Here is a 23,412-nt window from a genome sequence, read left to right as displayed (position 1 = left end):
TCAGCCTCTTTCCACTTCTAAAGATTACAGCACCCTTAATACTATCACAAGCTGCATTCCCAGACAGACAAAAACAGTGTTGGGTGCACAACCTAACACAGTAAAAGGCCTCAGACACGGCACAAGACTTAACTGGCCCGTTGTGTTATTGTGACCCGGAGATCAAAGGCTGCATTAAAAGTCCACTGCGGAGAAAGCTACTCTACAGTGGGAATTATTTATGTATACGTAAGCAAGTGTTTTTTCAATGTCATGCCTTACAGTGAACCAGCGGGTCCATTCGTGAGTCGGTGAAACATTCGGTGGCTTTAACGGGCAATAAAAAGACACTTACAGCTGATATGGCATCTCTCTGAGCCTAATGAAAGGGCCTGTAGACACGTTAAGGCACAAAACCAAACCTTTGTCTCTCCGCTATGATGCTTCAATGAAGATAACGTGAGAGAACTCTTGGCGAGTGTGCAGAAAGATAGCTTTAGGGTTGAGGGGTTCACAGGTACCAAGTGGTTGGGTTAATTATGCTTCCCTGTGGCAGTTCTACAACAATAAACAGTGCATTCAAATTAATATCCCATTAACATGCAGACTCCACTGCCAGGGTTAACATTTGACCCCTTTCAAGACCCGCTGTTCGAATGCATCTCGAGAGATCCGGTGGTTACTGAAACGCTATACAACATGACAGGATATGCCAAAGGCACAAAACATCCATTTGGGGACCCTCAGTGTCGTCCGAAATGTGTACAGGCTTCCTGGTCGTATTGGTGAGGGAGTAGCCAACATCATCACAGAAACCATGACCAATGATGCGTCTTCATTCTTGAGAAGCCATTCTGATGCCATGCAACTAGATCCAGCCTAGTTTCTTCTTTTAAAGTAATAAAACAACTTAAATCTCTAGCTGCGTCATTCACATCAGAGTTTGAGGCCCGCAATAATGCTTGGTGAATGCAATTCCTTTCAGATGTAATCGGTGGGGAGGCAATGTCTGGTTGAACTCTAAACTTCTCTTTTGTATATGCAATGCATTTGCGAGTTGTACGAGTTCTATTCATTTATGTCTGTATTTATAAATATGTGTTTTCTTTGGACGCAGTTTCAAGCATTTTACCAGATGAATTGAGAATAACTTTAAACCAGGGCATGTTTTTCTTTCCATCTCGGCCGTAGTCGTTGTTTATCAGGCTCTCTGTGCGGGGGGGCATCTGTTGCATGACCCCTAGCGAGTGTGTATGTATAGACACGTCAATTGTCTAAGGATGAACCACTCTGCTGTCAGCTATGCCACATGAGGCAAATGAGGCGCTTCACAATCTCAGTGACAGGCACAAGATGTCCCAGACGGCCAGGGGCATGCACACTGCCACACGCGCATACAAACACGCATACATAGACGCACACACACACACACACACACACACACACACACACACACACACACACACACACACACACACACACACACACACACACACACACACACACACACTCTCAAGCGCCGATGTAGTCAGCTGCAAATCATGCCTATTGGTCAGATCTGTTTTTAGCGACTAACAGGTAGCTGCGGAGGACGGGGCCAGAGCAAGGGAGCAATCTCTTGACATTTTAACTAATCCCTTCTAGCTGCTGGTTTTCTTGCACATTTAGAAGACTCGCTAGCAGCCAGAATTGGCTTTTTCACATATGCAAGCTGTCACGTCACATTGAGCATTGACATGGTCACGGATCACAGACGCGATGGGTGGAATGCTAAAACGGGCTGTGATTGGATCTGGATGACACCAGTGGCTTGGGGCTGCTCCCCCTCCCCCTTCGCCCATCCTGTTCCCAGCAAGTTGGGTTTGAGGAGTGGATTGGTTAACCGCTACTGTCTCTCAGACAACTCATCCGACATCCAACTACATCACTGCCAGTTCTATGTGAGAAGAATAGCCAACATCATTTATATATTTTATAAACATCCTCTGGAGAAGACTTGTGACCTCACATATGTACATTCTGCAAGCTGCACAACGCCGTTTTTTTTTTTACAGGAGAAGCTTGTGTGTGTGTGTGTGTGTGTGTGTGTGTGTGTGTGTGTGTGTGTGTGTGTGTGTGTGTGTGTGTGTGTGTGTGTGTGTGTGTGTGTGTGTGTGTGTGTGTGTGTGTGTGTGTGTGTGTGTGTGTGTGTTCATGCTTCTGAGGTGTAGCAGTTAGTCACGTCAAACTTTTTTGGAGTGACATTCAAGATGTTTTCCTGTGCCGGTACTAGTTTATGTTGATGCGGCACAAATCAAGTAAGGCGCTGACATTGTTGCGTGATGCCCCGGTAACCTCGGTCCCCGCGAAGGAGGGGAGGGGGAGGAGGGGGGTGTACCAGCCTGTTGCCCTGTCCCCGTGCGTTTGGGTGCTCTGGGCAAACACGCGGTACCTGTCAGAAGCAGTTAGAGGCGGTGCTCGCCAAAGCTGCCCAGCATTGCAGCCCGTCAGACGCCAGCTGAACTTTTCACTTGTCAATTTTGAAAGGTTAGTGCAAAAAAACAAAAACAGACGCGACAGACGCATATGGATGGATGCTTTCCTGGCGTATTTCTTTCCTTTAGTGTGCGAGGGTGGTGGCCGAGCTCGTATGGACTGCACCACCTTCTTTGCATCTGCCTCCATCCCCGTCTTCCTCTCTTCCCCCCCCCCCCCCCTACACACACACACACACACCAGTCTGTGAGGGGCAGCCGGTAACCCAATGACTTCAGGTGTCCTTCGGTGACACGGTCACCTTACTGGATCCATATGCTTCACTCTTATGTGGTTGCATGATGATGTCCCACAGCTCCATACGGCTAACCGTTAACCATGAGATCTGCTCCGAAGGTTGATGATATTGTGATGACCCCCCCCAGGTGGAGCTCAAGATGAAGTATAACGATCAGCACTGCAAAAGTAGGGGTCTCCTTCCAGGCAACCGTTGGTACGAGATCCAGGCCTACCGCGCTCTAAACCAGGCCCTGGGAAGGTCAGTGTCCAACAAAAGACCCTTCTCACAAACACGTCGGAGGAGGTCAAACTTAAGTTTCGCTCGTAACACTCATTATCGGTCTGCTCCTTTTACGAACGAGGGCACGGCTATTTAACCTTTCTAGTTTATTCTAACACCCCTACCCGAGTTCATAATGGGAGCAGAAAAGGGTTTGTCCTGCAATGATGCCTGTGTGAAGAGGGTCTATGATGCATAAGGATTTGGTATCACACTTTTCTTTAGGAAGTATTATAATATTTTATGTATTATTACATTTTCTACAGGTGTATCCGCCACAAGAACGACTGGGGTGCTCTCATTTTGGTGGATGACCGTTTCCGGAATAATCCAAATAAGTACATCACAGGTGACTGAAATGCATTCCTGCTTATAGTTCTGTGCTAGATCATTGACAATCTCACTGTTTCATGAATGTCATCTTTCATTTGGGTCGTTGGCTTTTAGCACTATTACCATATTGGACTGTAATTCTTATTTTTTTTACTTTAATATTGTCTGCCCAGCTGGAACCAATTGCAAATGTGCATTCAAAATCCATGTGCATTAAAGGTCTTTGAATGCACAAGTTAATCCATGGCAATTTCAGGGACTATAATTGGGAATAGTGTGCTTTGTACTGATGATAAAGGACCTGAGATGTCTATGTGGATGCCTCTCTGCTTGGACACTAGATGGCAATGGTTATCCATTACAAAAGGTTGCATTATTTATTATCCTTAAGGAGGTGAATAAATATTTGTACCTTACAGTGTATTGTCTCTTATAATTACTTGTTTATTAAATTGGATGCCTTTTTATGAATGGCTGTCTCCAGGGTCCAACATTTATTTTTAATTTTGTGAGTGGAAAAATCGACAGGCCAAAACATTTTCTAAATATATATATATATAATGTATGATATAAGTCTAATTTACAAACTGATGTGCCGTTGGGTGGTGGCGGGGGTTAATGGTGACCCTCTGTGCTCCAGGCCTGTCCAAGTGGGTGCGGCAGCTGGTGCGGCACCACGACACCTTCAACGGGGCCATGCAGTCCCTGGCCGCGTTCTCCCACTTTCAGCAGGGGGCAGAAGCAACCCACGGCAGCGTCCTCCAGAGCCCGTCGGGATTTAAGCAGCACCCAGCCAGCCAGCAGTCCCCCCTCGGTCTGGGGGACGGACCGGCGTGTGCCCCCCTGTCCGCATCGGCCAAGCACGAAGACCGCAGCCACAAGAACACTAAACCCCGTCAGTCTTCAACTGTTGATCCCATCATGTCTGGGATGGCTGGTGCTAGTGTGAGGGGAGGTGAGCTTCACTGATGCAGGAGGAAGATGAGGACAAATTAAAACACACAGAGAAACACACCGTTAGGAGACCCGGTTTATGGTCTGGGTGATATCCAAGAATGTAGAGCTTATCATGGGGATAGAATTAAACAAATTATTTTCATTTCCTGGTGTCAATGAATGTTAAATTATTCATTAAATGCGGGTAAAATAGAAATCATCTAAAATAGGAACCTCCTATTGGATCACTTTTTAGGTCATGGTTTCTCAGATGGTATTCCAAAACTGTGCTTGATATGGCAATGCATGAATTTGTATTACAAGTTATCCACTAGAGCTAAATTAAAGAGGATGGATGATCACATGCAATGTTTATTTCATAACGAGGAGATTTAAGAGGGCCCTCTTAACTGCCATTCATTTCCTCTTTTTTAATGTATTTATTTTACAATTGATTGAGTCATGCTCAATTTTATAACCCGATATCAAGAGCATCCTGTTCTGCTACCCTGGCAGGATGGTAGCATTCAAAGCCAATGCGGTCTGCGCTACCTTCAGTGCTTCAAGCAAACGTGCAAATGTTCTGCCATGAGATAATGTGCTGTAGTGACGTCTTTGCACATCGCCTAGCCCAGCACCTATTGTCTCAAGGGTCAGGACAAGGTTGAGCTGTTTGCTCCATTAAATTTGGTGTGGTGGATAGGGGTGGCGGAGGCAGATACTGGCTGTGGCGGGGAGTGGGGGCGGGGTTGGTTTTGGTTCTTTGAAAGGTTGCGTGGAGGAGGGGTGAGCTGAGTGGCTTGCCTCATTACTGTAAGGTCTCCTGCGTGCCTGAGTGGCACTGGAGCGAGCGGATGTGCAGATGTTGGACTGTTGCTTTTAATTAAATCCCCATGACCTTTGTTTGGGTTATATTGAGCGTACACATTACAGTTCATGTTTTTTTTTTCCTTGTATGAAACCTACATCTTATAAAATAACACTTATGCGGACGCCCAATTCTTAATTAATAAAAAAAATCCTGGGCTAATAATTGAATAAATAACTGCATGCATTTCCTTTTATGCTATCTTTTTTCCGAGAATATGTCCTATATGCCATTCTGAAAAGAAGGGGTTATTCCAGGACAGTCTTTGTAATAGTTATTTTGATAACAACACTGAATTCTGCCTCTTCTTTTTGCAGACACTGAAAAGATGTCCAACACTGAGCCGGCGTGTCCGACCCGCGCACACCACGACACCGAGCCCAGGGCGCAAGCACCGGCCCTGGCGCCTGTGCATGGCTTCATGCCTGCGGGCACCCCGTTGAAGAGGCCCCTCTTCAGAGCGCAGAGAGACATCGCCCGGCCCGACCACCAGCAGCAGTCAGAACCACCTGACCTGGTCGAGGGAATGGATGCCCCCAACACGCACCTTCCTCATCCTCATGCAGAACCGTGCTCGCGAGGTGATGCCGGCAAAACCGACAGTTTGTCTTGTGTGCCGGTGGCTGTGAAGGAACTGGCTGCCATGGCGACCTCTCCCTGCTGTCACGGAGAGCAGCCTCTGGCAGACGGCCGTGAAGGGGAGGACGACGACGACGAAGAGGAGGAGGAAGACCTAACAATGTTCTTCACTCCAGAGCTTTTCGAGGACGAGGATGATGAGGAAGTGGAGGAGGCCATGCCTTTGTCCAGGATAGACGGCCGTGTGATCCCCATCAGGCCAGCCCAAGAGACGCTGAGCCTAAGGAAAGATGTAGAAGAATGTGCCCCAAACGGCCATGGAGACGGAGTCGTCTCCATGGTTGGGGATAGCGCGGGGTCAGAGCCGACGCTCTGTCACCAGCCTCCGAGAGGCAGCGTGGTCAGCGTCGAGGAGCAGGCCGGGACACCGCCCTGCAGTCAGCAGCAGACAGCAGAGTCCCCAGGTCAGGAGGTGCGAGTGCAGCAGAGGGAGGAATGTGAGAGTAGGCAGTCAGGCACCAGGGCTAACCGCCTGGCCCGGTCCTCCAGGCAGAGAGCACCCCCGACTCCGTCAGGTAAAAGCCACCCGACCACTCCACCCATAACACAGTGGTTAACTAGCCCAAAGTAAATACTGATGCCCCTAGATGAGCAGGCCCTCCACCCTGGCCCCAGACAGGCCAGCTCATATCTCAGCGCAGCCCCCCACTCATTCAGCGTGACAGCTCAGGCCTCATCAAGGCCATTAAGGCCGTCTAAGCGCACTTATCAGTGGGAGAAAACAAGCCTATCTTACCAATGTTATTTAAATTATGTGGCTATTTTAATGCGCTGTCTCTTTTTAAAGAGGCTGAGTGATTAAATAGCGAGGCTAGGTCTGTAGCTCTTAATGAGATGTATATAGTGGGGCCGTGCAGACGCGCCTGACTTAGCGGAACTAAGAGGCCCTCGTTCTCTGCATCAGGGGGATGAGGAACTCGCGTGATAATCGGCTACAAACTAGAGGGGCTCATTTGGGCTTGTGGTGCAGGGGTTTACAATTGTTTGAGGAAAATAAAAAAATATATATATATCTATCTATATATATATTTGTTGGTTTGTATTTCTTTTCACGAAGAAAAATATACAGGCAAAAATTATTTTGTGATTATGCAATACTGAAGACGCAAGTAAAATGTATCCAGTTTATATTTTCATTGGATGTGGGTTTTAAAAGGACGAAGACAGCCCTATTGCTTTAAATGTTTATTTGTCTGATAATTAAAACTTAATGTGATGTATATCATGTGTTTTGGGTCAGCAAGGTTATACTTTACAACGCGTATTACCAAATAGTGAAATCTAAGGATCAGCTTGTTCTCAAACCGACCAGAGCAATTTAGCCAAACTACCAACATTTTACTGTTTTCCTTGCCATTAGGGTGGGTTTTTTGGGGTCAAATTACTTTTCACATAACATCTAAGCTCTGATTGAGGAAGTCTGTGTACGCATGAACTTATGTGATTTGTCATTTGGCCAAATTGTATCTCTTATTCAATTTTGAATGCAGATCAGTGTCAAAGTGTAACATGAAATTCTAATTAAACAGGATCCTTTTAAGATCATTTGTCTACTCATATTTAACTTAACACTAATGGTTGATTTTTGCTCAGAATGAGCTTAAATTACTCTTCCTTTAAAAGACTCCTGTAGCTCATCAGCTGCTTCTCATAGAGACTTTTTTACTCAATCATGCATGGCTGCTCGTTAAAATCATTATCCAAACAATGCGTGGGGAGTGCACACAAATGTGTGTTAAACGCACCCTAATAGGTATTCCACATGACTGGGAGATTTGTTAATGGCTTTGACTGGCTCTGGCTTTGTTAGTGGTTCTGTATTCCTTTTCTGTTATTTCATGAATCCATTTTCTTTTCATGTGAAATATGGAAATATGTTCATGAAAGGGGTGCTGTAGCTAAAGCAGTGTAAGTGGTTCTATATAAACAAGTAAAATATGAACGCCCTTGCATAGTCTTCCTTTTTATGCCAAAACATAAGATCCTTACAAACCTATGAGGACTACGGTTAGTCTACAATCTACATTAACTAAATGCATACGTATTGATCAAATTAACAGGTGAGCTCCACGTGGGACAGTCCCATTCAGGGAGGAGCACTCCTCCTCGACATCGGACCAGAAACAATCAGAGAAGAATATCTCCTGAGCCCAAGCCAGAGGCCCGTGAACAGAGAGACCTGAAGGAGACACGTCTAACGCGGGCTGTACCACAGGTTAAAACTAAACAAACACAGCAGGGCCCCGTCAGACTGCTAGATGCATCCCCAGCCCCGCAGGCCGGAGCACGAACCAAGTACACAAGAAAGACCTCCGCTGCCCGGGACGCAAAGCACCAAGAACCACCCACCGCTCCTCCCCGCTCCGCCTGCACAGAATATGTTATGGTCACTCCCAAGCAAATAGGTAGGGGCCCAGGGGCTCGGGGTTGTGTACACTATCGCATCAGAGCGACGTTATTGTTCTTTTTGGTGTCTGAAAAGGTTGAGAAAAATTGTCCTTTCGGTTAAGATCGAGATTTGTGCTGGAATCAGTCATTTAAGAGATGATTTACTTTATTTAAAGGTCCCTATTTTACCACCAGGTGTGATAGCCGTTACAAGCCATATCACGTCTAACCTCTAATGACATCACACATGGGAGTGCCCACCCAGGTGTCTGATATATAGACTGAGCCATAGACGTGTTAACATGAACACCACATTGGCTGCGTTATATAAACAAATACAAATAAATGGGTGGGTGTTTTATCTGGATAAAAAGTGAATGAATGGGTGAATGTTAGGCAATATTGTAAAGCGCTTTGGATAAAAGCATTATATAAATGTATAATAGGATTTAATATGATCATAAAAACACCTGCTTTTAATCCCCTTTTATTGATTTAAGGGCCGAAGGCCCATCTGGCCTCTGTTTATATATGGCTCTAGCTAACTACCGGACTGAACCAACTGATGGGGAAAATCTAGCCCTCATACATCTTTGTGGACACTCCCTCATGATGTCACTAGAGGGTATGTTGTGAAATGGCTTATAAACATCATACCTAGTGCTAAGATAGGGAACCTTTCGATGAGCGTAGATCATGTATGTCACGTCAACGCAGCAGGTGACCGGTTAACCGAATCAGGCATTTAATAGTTATGTATGCAATAGCATTGGTTAATCTAGAGAGGCAGTCATCTAATCCACACCAATGGACAAGTGGTGTTGGGGTTTGGTTCTCTAATGTTGCACAGAAGTATTGCCATTATTTTCAGCATGTAGCTGGTATATTTTAGGATGCCAAAAATGCTATAAAAGGTCAAATGTTTTGTCACTAAAGGTGTTAAAATCCAGAGATCCTGCAGGCCAAAACGTAGGAAACGTTCCACGGGGTCTTCAACACAAGGGATTAGCGTTAAGGTAATGGCAAGGGAATCCCTGTACCCCATTGTTTGGTGGTTGTTAGTGGTTAATTTGCTATTAGACATTACTGCTATCCATTCAAATTAAACAAGTGGGACTGCACCATTTCTGGTGAAACGCATGTAATTTCAATACCACAGGTTTTGCACTTAGTTGAGCTATTCAAATGCACAGATCGCATTGAACTCTTTTTGGAGTTGTAAAATTTGCTTACATTTTAGAACCCTTTATCTTTTTCTTTTTGCCATCATCAGGATTTCTCCGACCTGTATCTTATTTTCAGATTATTCTGGGCCTAAGGAACTAAGGTGGACCATGAAATTGGGATAGATCCATTATTGAGCGAGAACACTACATATGTGATCAACGAAACGGGCTGCAATGTTATCCTTGAGAGAAATGGGGTCCTTCGATGAACGTCCTCTAAAAGTGCTTGTTTTTGCTACTGACATGCTCCTCAGATTATACATTAACCCCAAAAACCTTTTTTCTCTACCTTCCGCTTGATCACGGTCTCTTTGTTATTATGTCAAACCAAGTAGCTTCAGCCGACGTCTCTCTGAAATCCCGTTGTTGCATTCCGTTTTGTCATACTATCTCAACTCTCACCTGAATCTCGTTCATACCCCTAAATAAGGCTTTCCATAATCCAAAACAACAAACTCTCCGCTCTCCAGCTCTCACGTTTCCACTGTTCTCTTCCTGCAACAACTCATCCTGCAATCAACTCTCTCTCTCACACTCTGAAAGTTGTATTGCTCTGTAGTGATCCTTACCATAATGGTAGAATTTAATCTGAGCCTGTCAGTGACCAAAGCAAGCACTATTACAGTTGTCCACCTTTATCCCTTCACCCCCAAATTTTAATCAGAAAATAGGCGCTGGGTTGGAAAATCCAGAAGTTCTCCTTAAACATTCACCATGCCAAATGTTACCTTTGCTTAAATAACTACTGAAATGGACTTGAGGTTGATTCTTGTGATGGTTTGCAACACTTACAGCAAATCAGTGACCAGGATCCATGTGCATTGGGACTTTACTGCGCTAAATGTGGAAGAGAACTTCTCCCTGCCATAGAAGGTACTTAAACAATAATGAACGGGATCAGTATCCACATCTCTTTCACGTATTCTATTCATTCATTCATTGCTATGAATTATTTTTTACCCACGATTTGATTTCCAGGTCTGATTCAAAGGGAAGTGTGTGAATTAAAACCACTGGCTCTTCTGAGTGAATTCCCAGTTTGGCGTAATGGAACGAGATGCCAGTGCCAACGTGCACCGTCTCAGCCCTCGTGGTCACCCAGCTCCACATTGTTGGTCGTCAAGAGTGAAGCCCAGTTGCAGACGCTGAAGAGCGCTCTGCAGCCCTACTGTGCTGACAGCTTCACCGGTAGGTTGGAACAGATGGAGAATCCGCACTCCCGTCCCATGAGGATGTAGAAAGAAACAAAGATTTAATTAGCGCACAAGCTGAACACCATTTATATCTAAATCCTTTTTTTCCTTGGTATTTTATCTCAAGACAACTGAACCACTAATACATGTTTAAAATAATAGTGCATCATTGATTCTATAATATAGCTTTAGCACCCTCTTCCCCTCTTTTGAAGTGTGTTTTTTCTAACCTATAGATGTTGGTATTCTCTCGTGTGTGTTGTCTATGTAGCATATAATGCCATCTGGAACCCGGAGCAGTGCTGTGTTGTTCGGTATCTGCGGTGCAGAGGCTGCACGTGGCCAGACACCCCTTCAGTTGAGACTCCTGAGGCGTGCATCGCTGCTGAGGTCTGCTACCCGGTTCACCCAGCGCACGATCAGGTACGCCTCCTCTTCCTAAGGGCCAATTTACTCCCTCTGTGTTTTACTGTAGGCCTTTGTTTTTGCTACAGTTGTATATGCTTGTTCATGAGTCTCGGGTTCTTAAAGCCTGATGGTTTCCGTGTCCTAGACATCACAACAGAAATTCCTCAGCATTATGCGTATCCATGCTCGGGTCTTGACCTTGACACCATTGTGGGAGAGGCTGGGGCGCTTGCGGGCAAAGGGGGGGTGAGAGGCGGGGGGGGAGGGGCCCAGTTACTCCTTTATTGTGTACCCTTTTTGAATCCCTGCTGTTGCACTTTTATCTATTTTGTGTCATGTTTATAATGGTATGTTTAAAGTGTTGTTTCCCCTTAATAAGGCAATTTAATATACAGAGTTGCAATGTAATTGATACAATAATTTTCATTATATATATATATATATATATATATATATATATATATACAGTGGGGCAAAAAAGTATTTAGTCAGCCACCAATTGTGCAAGTTCTCCCACTTAAAAAGATGAGAGAGGCCTGTAATTTTTATTTATTTTTTTCATACGTATACCTCAGCTATGAGAGATAAAATGAAAAAAAAAATCCAGAAAATCACATTGTCTGATTTTTTTAAGAATTTATTTGCAAATTATGGTGGAAAATAAGTATTTGGTCAATAACAAAAGGTCATCTCAATACTTTGTTACATGCCCTTTGTTGGCAATGACAGAGGTCAAACGTTTTCTGTAAGTCTTTACAAGGTTTTCACACACTGCTGCTGGTATTTTGGCCCATTCCTCCATGCAGATCTCCTCTAGAGCAGTGATGTTTTTGGACCTTCGCTGGGCAACACGGACTTTCAACTCCCTCCAAAGATTTTCTATGGGGTTGAGATCTGGAGACTGGCTAGGCCACTCCAGGACCTTGAAATGCTTCTTACTAAGCCACTCCTTCGTTGCCCGGGCGGTGTGTTTGGGGTCATTGTCATGCTGAAAGACCCAGCCACGTTTCATCTTCAGTGCCCTTGCTGATGGAAGGAGGTTTTCACTCAAAATCTCACGATACATGGCCCCATTCATTCTTTCCATCACACGGATTAGACGTCCTGGTCCCTTGGCAGAAAAACAGCCCCAAAGCATGTTTCCACCCCCATGCTTCACTGTAGGTATGGTGTTCTTTGGATGCAACTCAGCATTCTTTCTCCTCCAAACACCACGAGTTGAGTTTTTACCAAAAAGTTCTATTTTGGTTTCATCTGACCATAAGACATTCTCCCAATCCTGTTCTGGATCATCCAAATGCTCTCTAGCAAACTTCAAACGGGCCCGGACATGCACTGGCTTTAGCAGGGGGACACGTCTGGCACTGCAGGATTTGAGTCCCTGGCGGCGTAGTGTGTTAGTGATGGTAGCCTTTGTTACTTTGGTCCCAGCTCTCTGGAGGTCATTCACTAGGTCCTCCCGTGTGGTTCTGGGATTTTTGTTCACCGTTCTTGTGATCATTTTGACCCCACGGGGTGAGATCTTGCGTGGAGCCCCAGATCGAGGGAGATTATCAGTGGTCTTGTATGTCTTCCATTTCCTAATAATTGCTCCCACAGTTGATTTCTTCACACCAAGCTGCTTACCTATTGCAGATTCAGACTTCCCAGCCTGGTGCAGGTCTACAATTGTGTTTCTGGTGTCCTTTGACAGCTCTTTGGTCTTGGCCATAGTGGAGTTTGGAGTGTGACTGTTTGTGGTTGTGGACAGGTGTCTTTTATACTGATAAGGCGTTCAAACAGGTGCCATTAATACAGGTAACGAGTGGAGGACAGAGGAGCTGTCACGTTAAAATTGTACCGGGGGCGAAAATTGTACCGGCCTACGTCATCGTTTGTTTACATCCTGACAACCTGCCCGGCAACAGACGACGCGATGCAGAAAACATGTTTCCAAACGACGAAATAACATAATAAAGATAGCGGATCGCTATCTGTATTATGATAGATAGCGATAACACTTGTTTTTACTTTATATTTGTATTGTATTTAATTGTTTAATCGAAACAATAAAAATATTTGCCCGCGAAACGGGCGATCGCGTCAAATGACAAATGTTTTGCCCGCGAAACGGGCGATCGCGTCAAATGACGTAGGAGGGTTCTTGAAACATAATACAGATAACGGATCGCTAGATAACACTTGTTTTTACTTTATATTTGTATTGTATTGAATTGTTTAATCGAATTTAGCTAGTAAACTGATTGTTTTAAGCAGGTTTCATAGTCTAGAATGTTCAAGAACCTTCCTACGTGATTTGACGCGTCATTTGACGCGATCGCCCGTTTCGCGGGCAAATAGTTTTATTGCTTCGATTAAACAATTAAATACAATACAAATATAAAGTAAAAACAAGTGTTATCGCTATCTATCATAATACAGATAGCGATCCGCTATCTGTATTATGTTATTTCGTCGTTTGGAAACATGTTTTCTGCATCGCGTCGTCTGTTGCAGGGCAGGTTGTCAGGTTGTCAGGATGTAAACAAACGATGACGTAGGCCGGTACAATTTTCGCCCCCGGTACAATTTTAACGTGACAGAGCCTCTTAAAGAAGAAGTTACAGGTCTGTGACAGCCAGAAATCTTGCTGATTTGTAGGTGACCAAATACTTATTTTCCACCATAATTTGCAAATAAATTCTTAAAAAAATCAGACAATGTGATTTTCTGGATTTTTTTTTTTCATTTTATCTCTCATAGCTGAGGTATACCTATGGAAAAAAAAAAAAAAAAAAAAAAAAAAAAATTACAGGCCTCTCATCTTTTTAAGTGGGAGAACTTGCACAATTGGTGGCTGACTAAATACTTTTTTGCCCCACTGTATATGTATTTTATTTAGAGAGATATAACTTTTAGTTGTATTATGATCCTTCGACAAGTACACCGTTTTATTGAAGTTATTTAGGTGATTATATTGTCAGGATAAAAGTTTAATGGAAGAGAAGAGTGTGACAGATGGGGCAGACTTATTGATCGCTGTTGACACGGCGGTTAATTTCCGTGTGATTCATTGTGAAATAAGAGTAAGAGTAAATATATATAATAAGAGTAAACATATCGAGCTTAAAGTATGCCCGTGGCTTAAGTACTGTGTTAACGACAGTTACCACCGTCGTGATTATGCGATGTAGTTTTGACTACATGTGGGAATAGTTCTTATTATGTAGTGAATTGCGTTAGATCTCATCATATTTCTAGACTGTTCGTATCGACTGTTAATGTTTGTGGCTTCATGATTCCGTTGTTTGCAAAGCTCCCACATGCTGTGATAGGACGCACAAGGGGTTACACCAAAATCAATATGCATCCTCCTTCACAATCACCCTGTGCACTGTAATCTGACCTAAGATTTATCAAGACGTCCTCAGAATGCCATACCTTGAGTCTTGATATTGATTTGTAAATCCTTAAGCTTCTTTCCTTTAAATTTTGCTTGCATGTAGACAGCATCTCTGCTCTGTGGCGTACAGGGTAACACACACGAAATGGTGTTTATTGAGAAAAAAAAGCCACCCATGAACTGATGAATTGTCATAAAATGTTATTGCCCTGAGCATGGTAATTCTGGTTTGGTATGGTTCTGCTTATCTAAGATTACAGTTTAATTAAAATGGATCATTCTGATGGAGAATTATTATTTAATTTACATTAATTTACATACATTCTATTCTCACTGAGTCCTTTTTATTCATTATTATTTATTAAAAGTAATAATAATGTAATAATTGTACCTGATTATGAAAAATAGAAAACGGAAAAAACATAAAATTATATTTATATAGGACTCTCAAAATCATAAAATCAATCAAACCAATTGTTTCCAACCGTTTGAGATTATTGCCATGAGCTATCAGATTAAGAAGATTAACCTTGATTGACTGGTCAATTGAGGTTGAAATGAAACTGCCAACACTTTGTAAGACTTTCTGATTTGAGTCAATAGATTAGCTCTGATCTTGTCCCTTGGGAATCTGCTTTTATTTGTGTCACTCCTTAAGTGAGAAATGCATGATTCATTTATCAAAACATAATTTTGAAATGGCCATTATAGTGTCTTAATTTTGGAACAATGGTTAAAATGTTGTCATGTGGATGACTTTATAGCAGCCTTATGTGAAATACCTGAACATGAAGCTGACCAGCTTGACCTTTGACTGAATCATTGCAAAACATTTAAAAACACATGCCTTTTTACTGAGCTGAATTAATTAAGTAGAAAGCCAATTGGCAGTGTATCGCAAATTAACTCGTTCTCAGTCTTCACAAGCACCAAGGGCCCATATTTCAGTTAGAATGTGTTTCATCCTTTGGCTGGTGAATGGTATGTCTCCCTTCCAGTCCCAGTTCTGAGCATTGCACCACAGGTCAGACACTCCTAATCTCTCAGGGATCTCCATAAAAAACACATTTTGAAACCGTTAGCATGGTGCACATTCCATTCGTGTGTTGGGGCCTTACGAAAATAAATAAAGAGTGAGTTATTTTTATACTTTTATTCTACATGTATCTTTGACCAGGTTCCGTTGGTTTGTGACCACAAGTCACTGTTTTTCACAAACAGATACTTTTGGAGGTCCTGCTGTTAACCTGTGCTGTTGACAGACACCATATTGCACTTAAGTCTGTTTGTGTGCTAAGAACCAGACCCTTGGTCTGGGTCTGACCAGTTACAGACAGACAGACATCTAGACTCAGAGTGGTGCATGACACACTTCATAAGTCCTTATCAATAACTCTGATTATGAAATGTTAATCTGATTAGTTGGTTGTTATAATGCTTGTTGTGTGTCACGCCAAAGTGGCCGACCGCTCAACAGCCACGCACGTCAACACACGCATTACTTCCCCTTCAAGGCCTTCGTTAGTGCTTTAAATATGCAGCCAGTAGACGGGGATTCATGATGTAAACAACAGGAAGGCGCACGTTGTGTGTGTGCATTAATACGTCTCGTTATAGCACGGGAATATTTAAGGTTAAGGTTTGACAGCTCTGAAATTCAGTTTGTTTTCATGCTCTGAGGCCAGATGGGCTTTGAAGCCAGGTTAATTTATAACATTTATAATGGTGGGATTATATATAAACCATATACTGTGCATTCTGCTTTAGATCCATTCATATGCTTTCCATAGCTAACTAATATGCCTAATTAGCACAAAACAAGCATTCATATGCTTGTTTTGATGTTTACACATTACTTGGATTTTATTTCAGTTACAGTCCACAAAGATTTAATGTTCCCCATTTGAAATAGTGACAGGCTTTAGTGGCCAATGGTGGCTGAATGATAAGTCTTATCCATCATGTTTAAATAACGTGGTGTGCATTCTATTACTGCTTTTGGATGCTGTTCCCTCAGAAGCCCAAAATTATATCCTTCTGCATCAATTTGACTCCTATTATTTCCATTTGGTGTATACTTTGAGGGAATATCTGGGATCAACTGCTACTCAAACACATTACCCGTTTATCGTGCACACCCCTAACAGTGGATCGGATAAAGACTATTCTGCAATCTCCAGTTAGTTCATTACAGTCTACTCATATTTACATTTATCAAGCAGTGGAAGTATATTCTACTGTTCTTTATGCTGCTCAAATACATGACAGACTGACTCCCTTATGCCTACACTCAGTCAACAGGCCCTTATAGATTCCAGATAGGCTTAGCTGTTGCTTTGATGGTACTTTTTCACACTTTTGTTTTTAAATTCTATGCAAATTCACATTCTTTTTTTTGCAATGCACCATTGTTTTATAGCACCAACATATGTTTCAACAGTACTACTTGATAATCCATTCAATGCTCATGCGTCATACTTATACTGATCTACAACGAAAAAGTCAAGCTTGACGCTGAATAAGTATGCTATTACGACTACAATGACCACCTTTTATAATAAACATATAGTTAATCTGCTAATCAGAGGAATAAAACATGTATTAAAAGGTAGAACAACTCAATAACATTAAATTTAATATTATCCTCTAATGTCGAATAACTATGACAATTGTGTCATAGTATAAAATGTAATGTCTTCAAGATTTGGAGCACTGTTGTTCTGATCATTTAATGGAAAACGTTGTTGTGATTTTTCAACCTCTCCGATCATTTAAGGTCTAAATGACCCACGAAAACGGACTTCAATGTATTTGCTTTAAAAGTACATGATTTACACAGCAAACTCTGCTCTCTCCAGCTCTTGCTCGAAGGATCTATCGTTCTCTTCCGGCCACAACTCAGCTCTCGAGACGTGAGGCTTCTCCTTGAGCAAGACTTGGTTCGACAGTATAACAATATAAAAACAATATAACATTTTAACAGATTAAGGCTGCAGCGTTCTCGCTCAATACTGGAGCAATTAAAAAAAATCACTGTCTGCATTTGTCCTTTTACCCAAAAGGATCTATTGGGTCCAGGTTGGAAAATCCAGAAGTTTTCCTTTAATGAAATTGAATTTGCTAAGCAGATATTGCTAGACGGATCATCTTATAGAAGAGGGTATTTTGCAATCTGTCTGCTTGAGCAGCTGCTAGATCTTGGCTCTGGTCATAGGCTTGAAGCCCATTGGAACATAAACACAGATTTATTTCAGGGGCTCAGTAGAATTAAACACCTAATCTGCCTATGTAATTTTATAAGTCTCCTAATCTTGGTATAGACATCCATTATTTGGGCTCATCTTTGGGGTGCTTACAGTGTAAGATGGCTAATACTTTAAGTGTTATTGTGGCAACCATTTATCAGACGACTGCCTAGTGTCCTTTGGGTTCCACAGAGTGTATGACTAGGACACATTGGGGAAGCAATAATAACTGCTATCCAGCCACTCAATACAACCACTCCTTATGTTAGAGCATGGCCATGGATAAGAAACTCTGATCCATTCAACTGTACTTAGCATTGTTCAGAATTAGGTTCAAGTTCAAGTGGTTTTCTTATTGATCTGTGTCTGTGTCTTGCCAAAAGTGTTAAGTGAACAGTGAACAGTTTTGTTTCTGTGAATCAGATTGAAAAATATAATTACAATTTTAAAGTCTCTTGTTTCAAATATGTATTCCTTGAAGCAGTTTGCTTATATTTGATCGATTTTATGTGGTTGCATGTGGTCTTGTTTTTAGAAGTTTTAAACCATATAACTAGTTTCATCTGGCTTCCCTAGCAATCCATTTGTAGAAGTATTGGTTTCCCATGCAACATTGATTTAAAGGTCTTGTACACAGGCAGTCCCATTTGTGTATGAAAAATGCTAACAACACAAAACAATAAAATGGTATTTGTTGCATGAGGTGTGTTTGTCACATAACAGTGAGTTATTGATTGACCTGCTTGGTCAAACATGGGACTCCTACCGATACTCCCTTTGCACGCAATCAGATGAGTATTAATCATTATATGTACACCACTAGTCCTTTTATGAATGCTCCCTTGTATTGTAGATTAAAAACAGAATAAAATACATTGCATGTATTGTTTCCCTGAGATCTCAAAGCCCTTTAATCAGCTAATCACGATACCTCTCAAGCCTGAGCTACATTAGGGTGCCATCGTATCAAACTGCTATTCATTGCATAACTGCTTTTAGGGACCATATATTTCCCTGAGCTGCATACTTTCTATTCCTCCAAATAATGGTTGTCTGTAATTCTACGCTTGTGGAACATTTGCTTCTCATTTAAAGGCAGCATGGATTAGATTTCTTTAGGTTTTGCTGTAGGAAGATTTCCTCTTCTGTGCAATGCTGCAGTGTTACTTTTAGCTTTGGCATTTTCAAAAACTCCTTTTATATGTGGGGAAACGTTGGCTCGCAAATCTCCTGTTGGTCCAACTTGCATTGAAGACTATGGTCCTGTAAAAGAGAGGTAGAACCCACAACGGTACAATCCACAAAGGTATCCCCCAGTGATCCCTGGTGGTAAATAACTAGGTGCCAGACGGTCTGGACTGCACGCAAACGTGGCCAAGGTCCAAGCAGGTATCAGAGGGGAATGTACACCAGAGGTTTTAAGCATCCTTGTACTGAGCCTATCTCTAAATCACATCTGCATCAATCTGACATAGAAAGCTGAGCAGTGCTGAAGAAACGATTTGCAAGTGTAATCTACTTTTTCCATATAGCGTTGAACTTGCGGCCATATGTTGATTTTAGGTCAGTAAATCAAACTGACTCATGTTATTTTTAGCACTGTGTATAGTCGTAGTGTATTCACAGACAACATCACAGACATGAACACTGAACAAGGTCAAGGTGTGAATCGCACACCTCACTAATTCTTGTGTCAAAAATTAAAAGCGACTAGTACTTCCAATTAATACCCTTAAATATGAAGTCGTCTGGGATGGTTTTCGGGAGACCAATTACAGCAAACAGCAGCACTGCTTAACACAACAGACGTGGGGGAACTCCCACGCACGGTTTAAGCACTCCCCCATTTGGGAATCCTTCTGCAAATATTTCAACAGATCAAACATGCAACTTCTCACTCATCTCCCTCCAAATGCTGCGCTTTTCTCCCTTCATAATGATTGATTGGATGTCTTTTGACACAATGTGCGGGTGAAAGGTGAGGTGTAAAAGCTGGAGTAACTCTTTTAAATGTCATGTCAGAAAGCCAAGTGCGAATTTTCTGAGCTTAAAGATATGCAAGGGAATGTGTTTAAAAGTGGGTGGAGTCAACGGTTCAGTGTCGTTGGTGGTCCTGATCCTGTTGAAATATCCTAAGTGCACAGACCCAGTGTGTCAAAACATGCCAGGACTTCAAGAGGCCTGCTAATAAAGACGGACTCCATGAGAAATGCACCTCGTGGTTTGTTTACGCAAATGAAAAACTGCTGACAGATTTGGTAATGGACATGCCGTCCCACAATGCAACAGCAAACAGGCCGTTTTGTCGTGTGCTGTTGAATTACTGCAGAAGGCCAATGTTCTTCATACAGTACCATCTAGAAAAACCAACCAGTGTACTGCATCATCCCCTTCATACTAAATGACACCTCGTCGTGTCACTCATCGTATTCAACACGTTGGAGAAAATCTCTTTCCGAGTAATGATGGGAGAATTCTTTGTTCTCGCCTCTTAGTGGAATCGTAGAAGTGCTGACAGAATAGACTATTTAAGAACAGAAGCTCTCAAAGGACGCACACTCTGTATTTGTGTGGCAGCATACCTGAAAGCCTGCCCCAACTCATCACACTTTCAAAGCCCACAGGCACACCTCATCGTGGGAATGGCGTCTCTTAACCCCCTCTCTGTTTGAACAGGCTGCTCCTACTTTATTCTGTTGTTCTTCGTTTGCGTTGGGCATTCAGCAGCTTTTACAATTGATCATAAACACTCTGTGAATGAGGGTCTACACATCAAAAGTATAAAGTGCAAAAAAGTGTTGGGGTTTCTTCCCCTGCTTGCGTGCAATGCCAGGGTGTCTCCTCTTAAGTGTGTTTGAAGTATGCATTTTTCCAGTTTAATTCTTGGCGATCTTAAGGTGAAGACAGATTTGCTTTAATATTGCTTATTCTGATAGATCTGTTTGTTTTTTCCTGTAAGCCTTTTCATGGAAAGTTTTTGGTATCATAAACCTGGTGGTCGTGCAATAGGCTGTACACATTTCAAATAATTAATAATACATAGCGTTAACATATATATGAATCCAGACTTGATAGAGTAATGAACGCTGATCACACGTTTCCTAGCGGTGACGCTGCAGGTGCCACTAGCAAGCGAGCAACGCCTCCCGCGGTTGGCGACGCAGTTCGGATCCGTTCATGCATCAGCGCCAGCCTGGCTTTCCTACGCCCTGGTTGTGTTCGTGTCAGCAGACAAAAGCCACGGGTGTCCCTACAATACATAGCTGCTGGGGCAAGCAGGACAACACCTCTAGAGCAAACAAGGCTACCTGCTCTTTGTGAAGTCACATAATGCCGGGCCTTTGTTTGTCCCAGACCTCCACCCTGGACCTGGAGCTCCGGCAGCTCCTGCAACAGGTGCCACTTGAGGCCTCCTTTCTGACTCATTGTGCCCTCTATTCCATGGCCCATCTCTCTTTATTTGCCCTTCTGGCAGACTTTGCAGATGACTTTTTCTGAATGCACTTAGCCCACCGATAGCCTTTGATTCTGTATGTTGCACTGAAAGCGTGGCTTAGGAACTGTGTTTGCGCGGGTGCCCTTTTTCTGGAGAGCTTTTATGAAAGGTCACAGGTTGTTATTGTGGGAACTGACACGGAGAACATATTTGTTATTTCACGGCACCGTGTGATGGTGTTGTCGTGTCATAAATGGCATTTGCATTGAATTACTCAAACTGGCGTGTTCTTGCTTTTGCTAAATTGCTTGTACTTGATTTTAAATTGACTTGTATTGCTGTTAAATTGAACAAGTTAAATTGCCCTCTGCATAACTGTAATGCATGATTATTTGGGTAAAGTTGGCCTCTCGACCATCTGATGTTTACGATAATTTACAAAGGAGCCAATGTGTTTGAGCCAAAGGTGTTTGAAAGTACAACAATTATGGTATTTTAAGATTTCAAATCGGATTATTCAAGTTAATTGATAATTTCCAGTAAAATTAGGCTTCTTAAAGGCTTCTTAATTACAATAAATATAATTTACGATGTTTAAGAGAGTTAATGTGTGGGATGTGGTTAAAATGTCCATGAAATAGGAATATATGTCACTATAGCCTTATAATAATAATAATAAATAATAATGCATTTTATTGATGGGCGCCTTTCTTGGTCACCTTACCAAAAGAAAAAAAACACCTAGCAAATCAAATGCCTGAAGAGTTTAGAAAGTATGTTTCATAGTCAGTAACAATTTTCTTGCATTCATAGGAACCCTAAACAGTTGCCAAATGATAATACATCAGAAAGAGGTTAAATGAAAACCCTCAGTTTATTCAGAAGATTTTTTGTAGAAATGTCCCCTTTCTTTAAAGTATGAAATATTACTTAATTAGAATGCGTTGAACCAATCGTTCAGACAATTTATTACCATATGCTTCTGAAGAAGTATAAATTATTAAAAAAATATATAATTTCCTTTTTGCTTGTGAGAATAGGTGTTAATATCTTCTGGATTAATATCTACTGCATTAATTAGACCAGTGATCAACTGAATTGATACTGTCATTCCCTTTGTGTTTAATTACTGATATTGCATTTATTTATTCAATATCCTTCTGTGTTGTTGGATGTTAAACTGACTTTATTACCAACATGCACACATTGATAATATCTCTTATAGTCTCACATTATATTTAAAATATAATGTTCTAATATTCTCTATGTGTCTGAACTTTTCTTATGGAGCCATGAGATAAAGAGGTAAAAAGCTCTGAACAAACAGGTCAGTAACTGCTGCCAGGGCTGATCCACCCTGAGCGCCATATATCATCCCCTAGTCCAGGAAGCTGTGGCGCTGCAGCAGACAGCTTAGTGTAGCTAAGGCAGGGCAAATAATGGCAGCGCAAACATGATTATTGACAGAAACACAAAGGGGTGTTTAGCGCTCCTCTGATCCCAGCTGTGTGAAATGTCGGTAATAGCCGACACGTACAAAGGCAGGCGGGCAGGTGACGGCCAAGGTGTGTGTCACTGCGACCTAGCCAACTGTAGGTTTGCCTGAAGTTTGCAATAGTCTTGTGCCACTCCATGGGGGGTTGTACCCCCCCTCCCACCCCCATCGCATCCCTGGTGGCCTTCTTACATGAGTCCAACTCACAACCCTCATGTGGGGCGAGGAGTTTATGAGAAGATTTGTGTTGTTGTCCTTCTGTGTATCCTGTTTGCAAGGCAACTGAAATAACCTTTTTAATATCACAAAGGTATTGTGACGTGCTCCTCTCCAACCATTTTTAGAACCATTAGTCATTATTTCCATGACAGCTTTTCGAGCAGTGATTTTTACTTCACAATTGGGCTTACCCTACTTGGACAGACAGGGGGCACTGTGGCTTTACTTTTCTTAATACCTTGAACGGGCTATTTCTGGCTTGAAGGTTATGGCAACCAGAAACAAGGCATGCATCTTTCTGTGAACCTACGGTTTTACTTTGTAAAATGTTAGAATAAACATTCCAGTAATTATATAAAGCTATGTCAGTTGATTATGATAAATACAACAGAAAAAACATAATGAACAACAAAACAGATCTTTGGTTCTTGGGTTAAAATCTACCAGTTACAAGTTGGCAAAAAATAGAAGCTCAGACACAAAAAGGCACTACCACCTTATTTGCGCATGTGCATTTAATTGTTCTGTTTTGGAAGCCCATGTGAACAGTGTTGTTGAATACCCAGTGTTTAAACACATCCTTAACATACTGCCCCCTTGCTCCACCATTGCTACATCGTTCACTGCCTTG

General features: G+C 42.3%; 1 protein-coding gene across 2 annotated transcripts in view; it reads left to right on the top strand.

Moving 5' to 3' along the window:
- The window catches only part of brip1 (BRCA1 interacting helicase 1), a 54,942-nt gene that overhangs the window by 23,166 nt on the left and 8,364 nt on the right, over nt 1-23,412 (top strand). For both annotated transcript variants that reach the window (XM_056611304.1, XM_056611305.1), the window contains 9 exons: nt 2,880-2,992; nt 3,280-3,362; nt 3,987-4,301; nt 5,468-6,304; nt 7,850-8,194; nt 9,114-9,193; nt 10,198-10,276; nt 10,382-10,591; nt 10,868-11,019. In XM_056611304.1, coding sequence (XP_056467279.1) covers nt 2,880-2,992; nt 3,280-3,362; nt 3,987-4,301; nt 5,468-6,304; nt 7,850-8,194; nt 9,114-9,193; nt 10,198-10,276; nt 10,382-10,591; nt 10,868-11,019 — 2,214 coding nt within the window. The remainder of the gene's footprint in view (nt 1-2,879; nt 2,993-3,279; nt 3,363-3,986; nt 4,302-5,467; nt 6,305-7,849; nt 8,195-9,113; nt 9,194-10,197; nt 10,277-10,381; nt 10,592-10,867; nt 11,020-23,412) is intronic.

The sequence above is a fragment of the Gadus chalcogrammus genome, chromosome 16, assembly GCF_026213295.1.
Source record: "Gadus chalcogrammus isolate NIFS_2021 chromosome 16, NIFS_Gcha_1.0, whole genome shotgun sequence".
In the NCBI taxonomy this organism is placed as follows: Eukaryota; Metazoa; Chordata; class Actinopteri; order Gadiformes; family Gadidae; genus Gadus; species Gadus chalcogrammus.
This window is presented reverse-complemented; position numbering and strand designations above follow the sequence as displayed.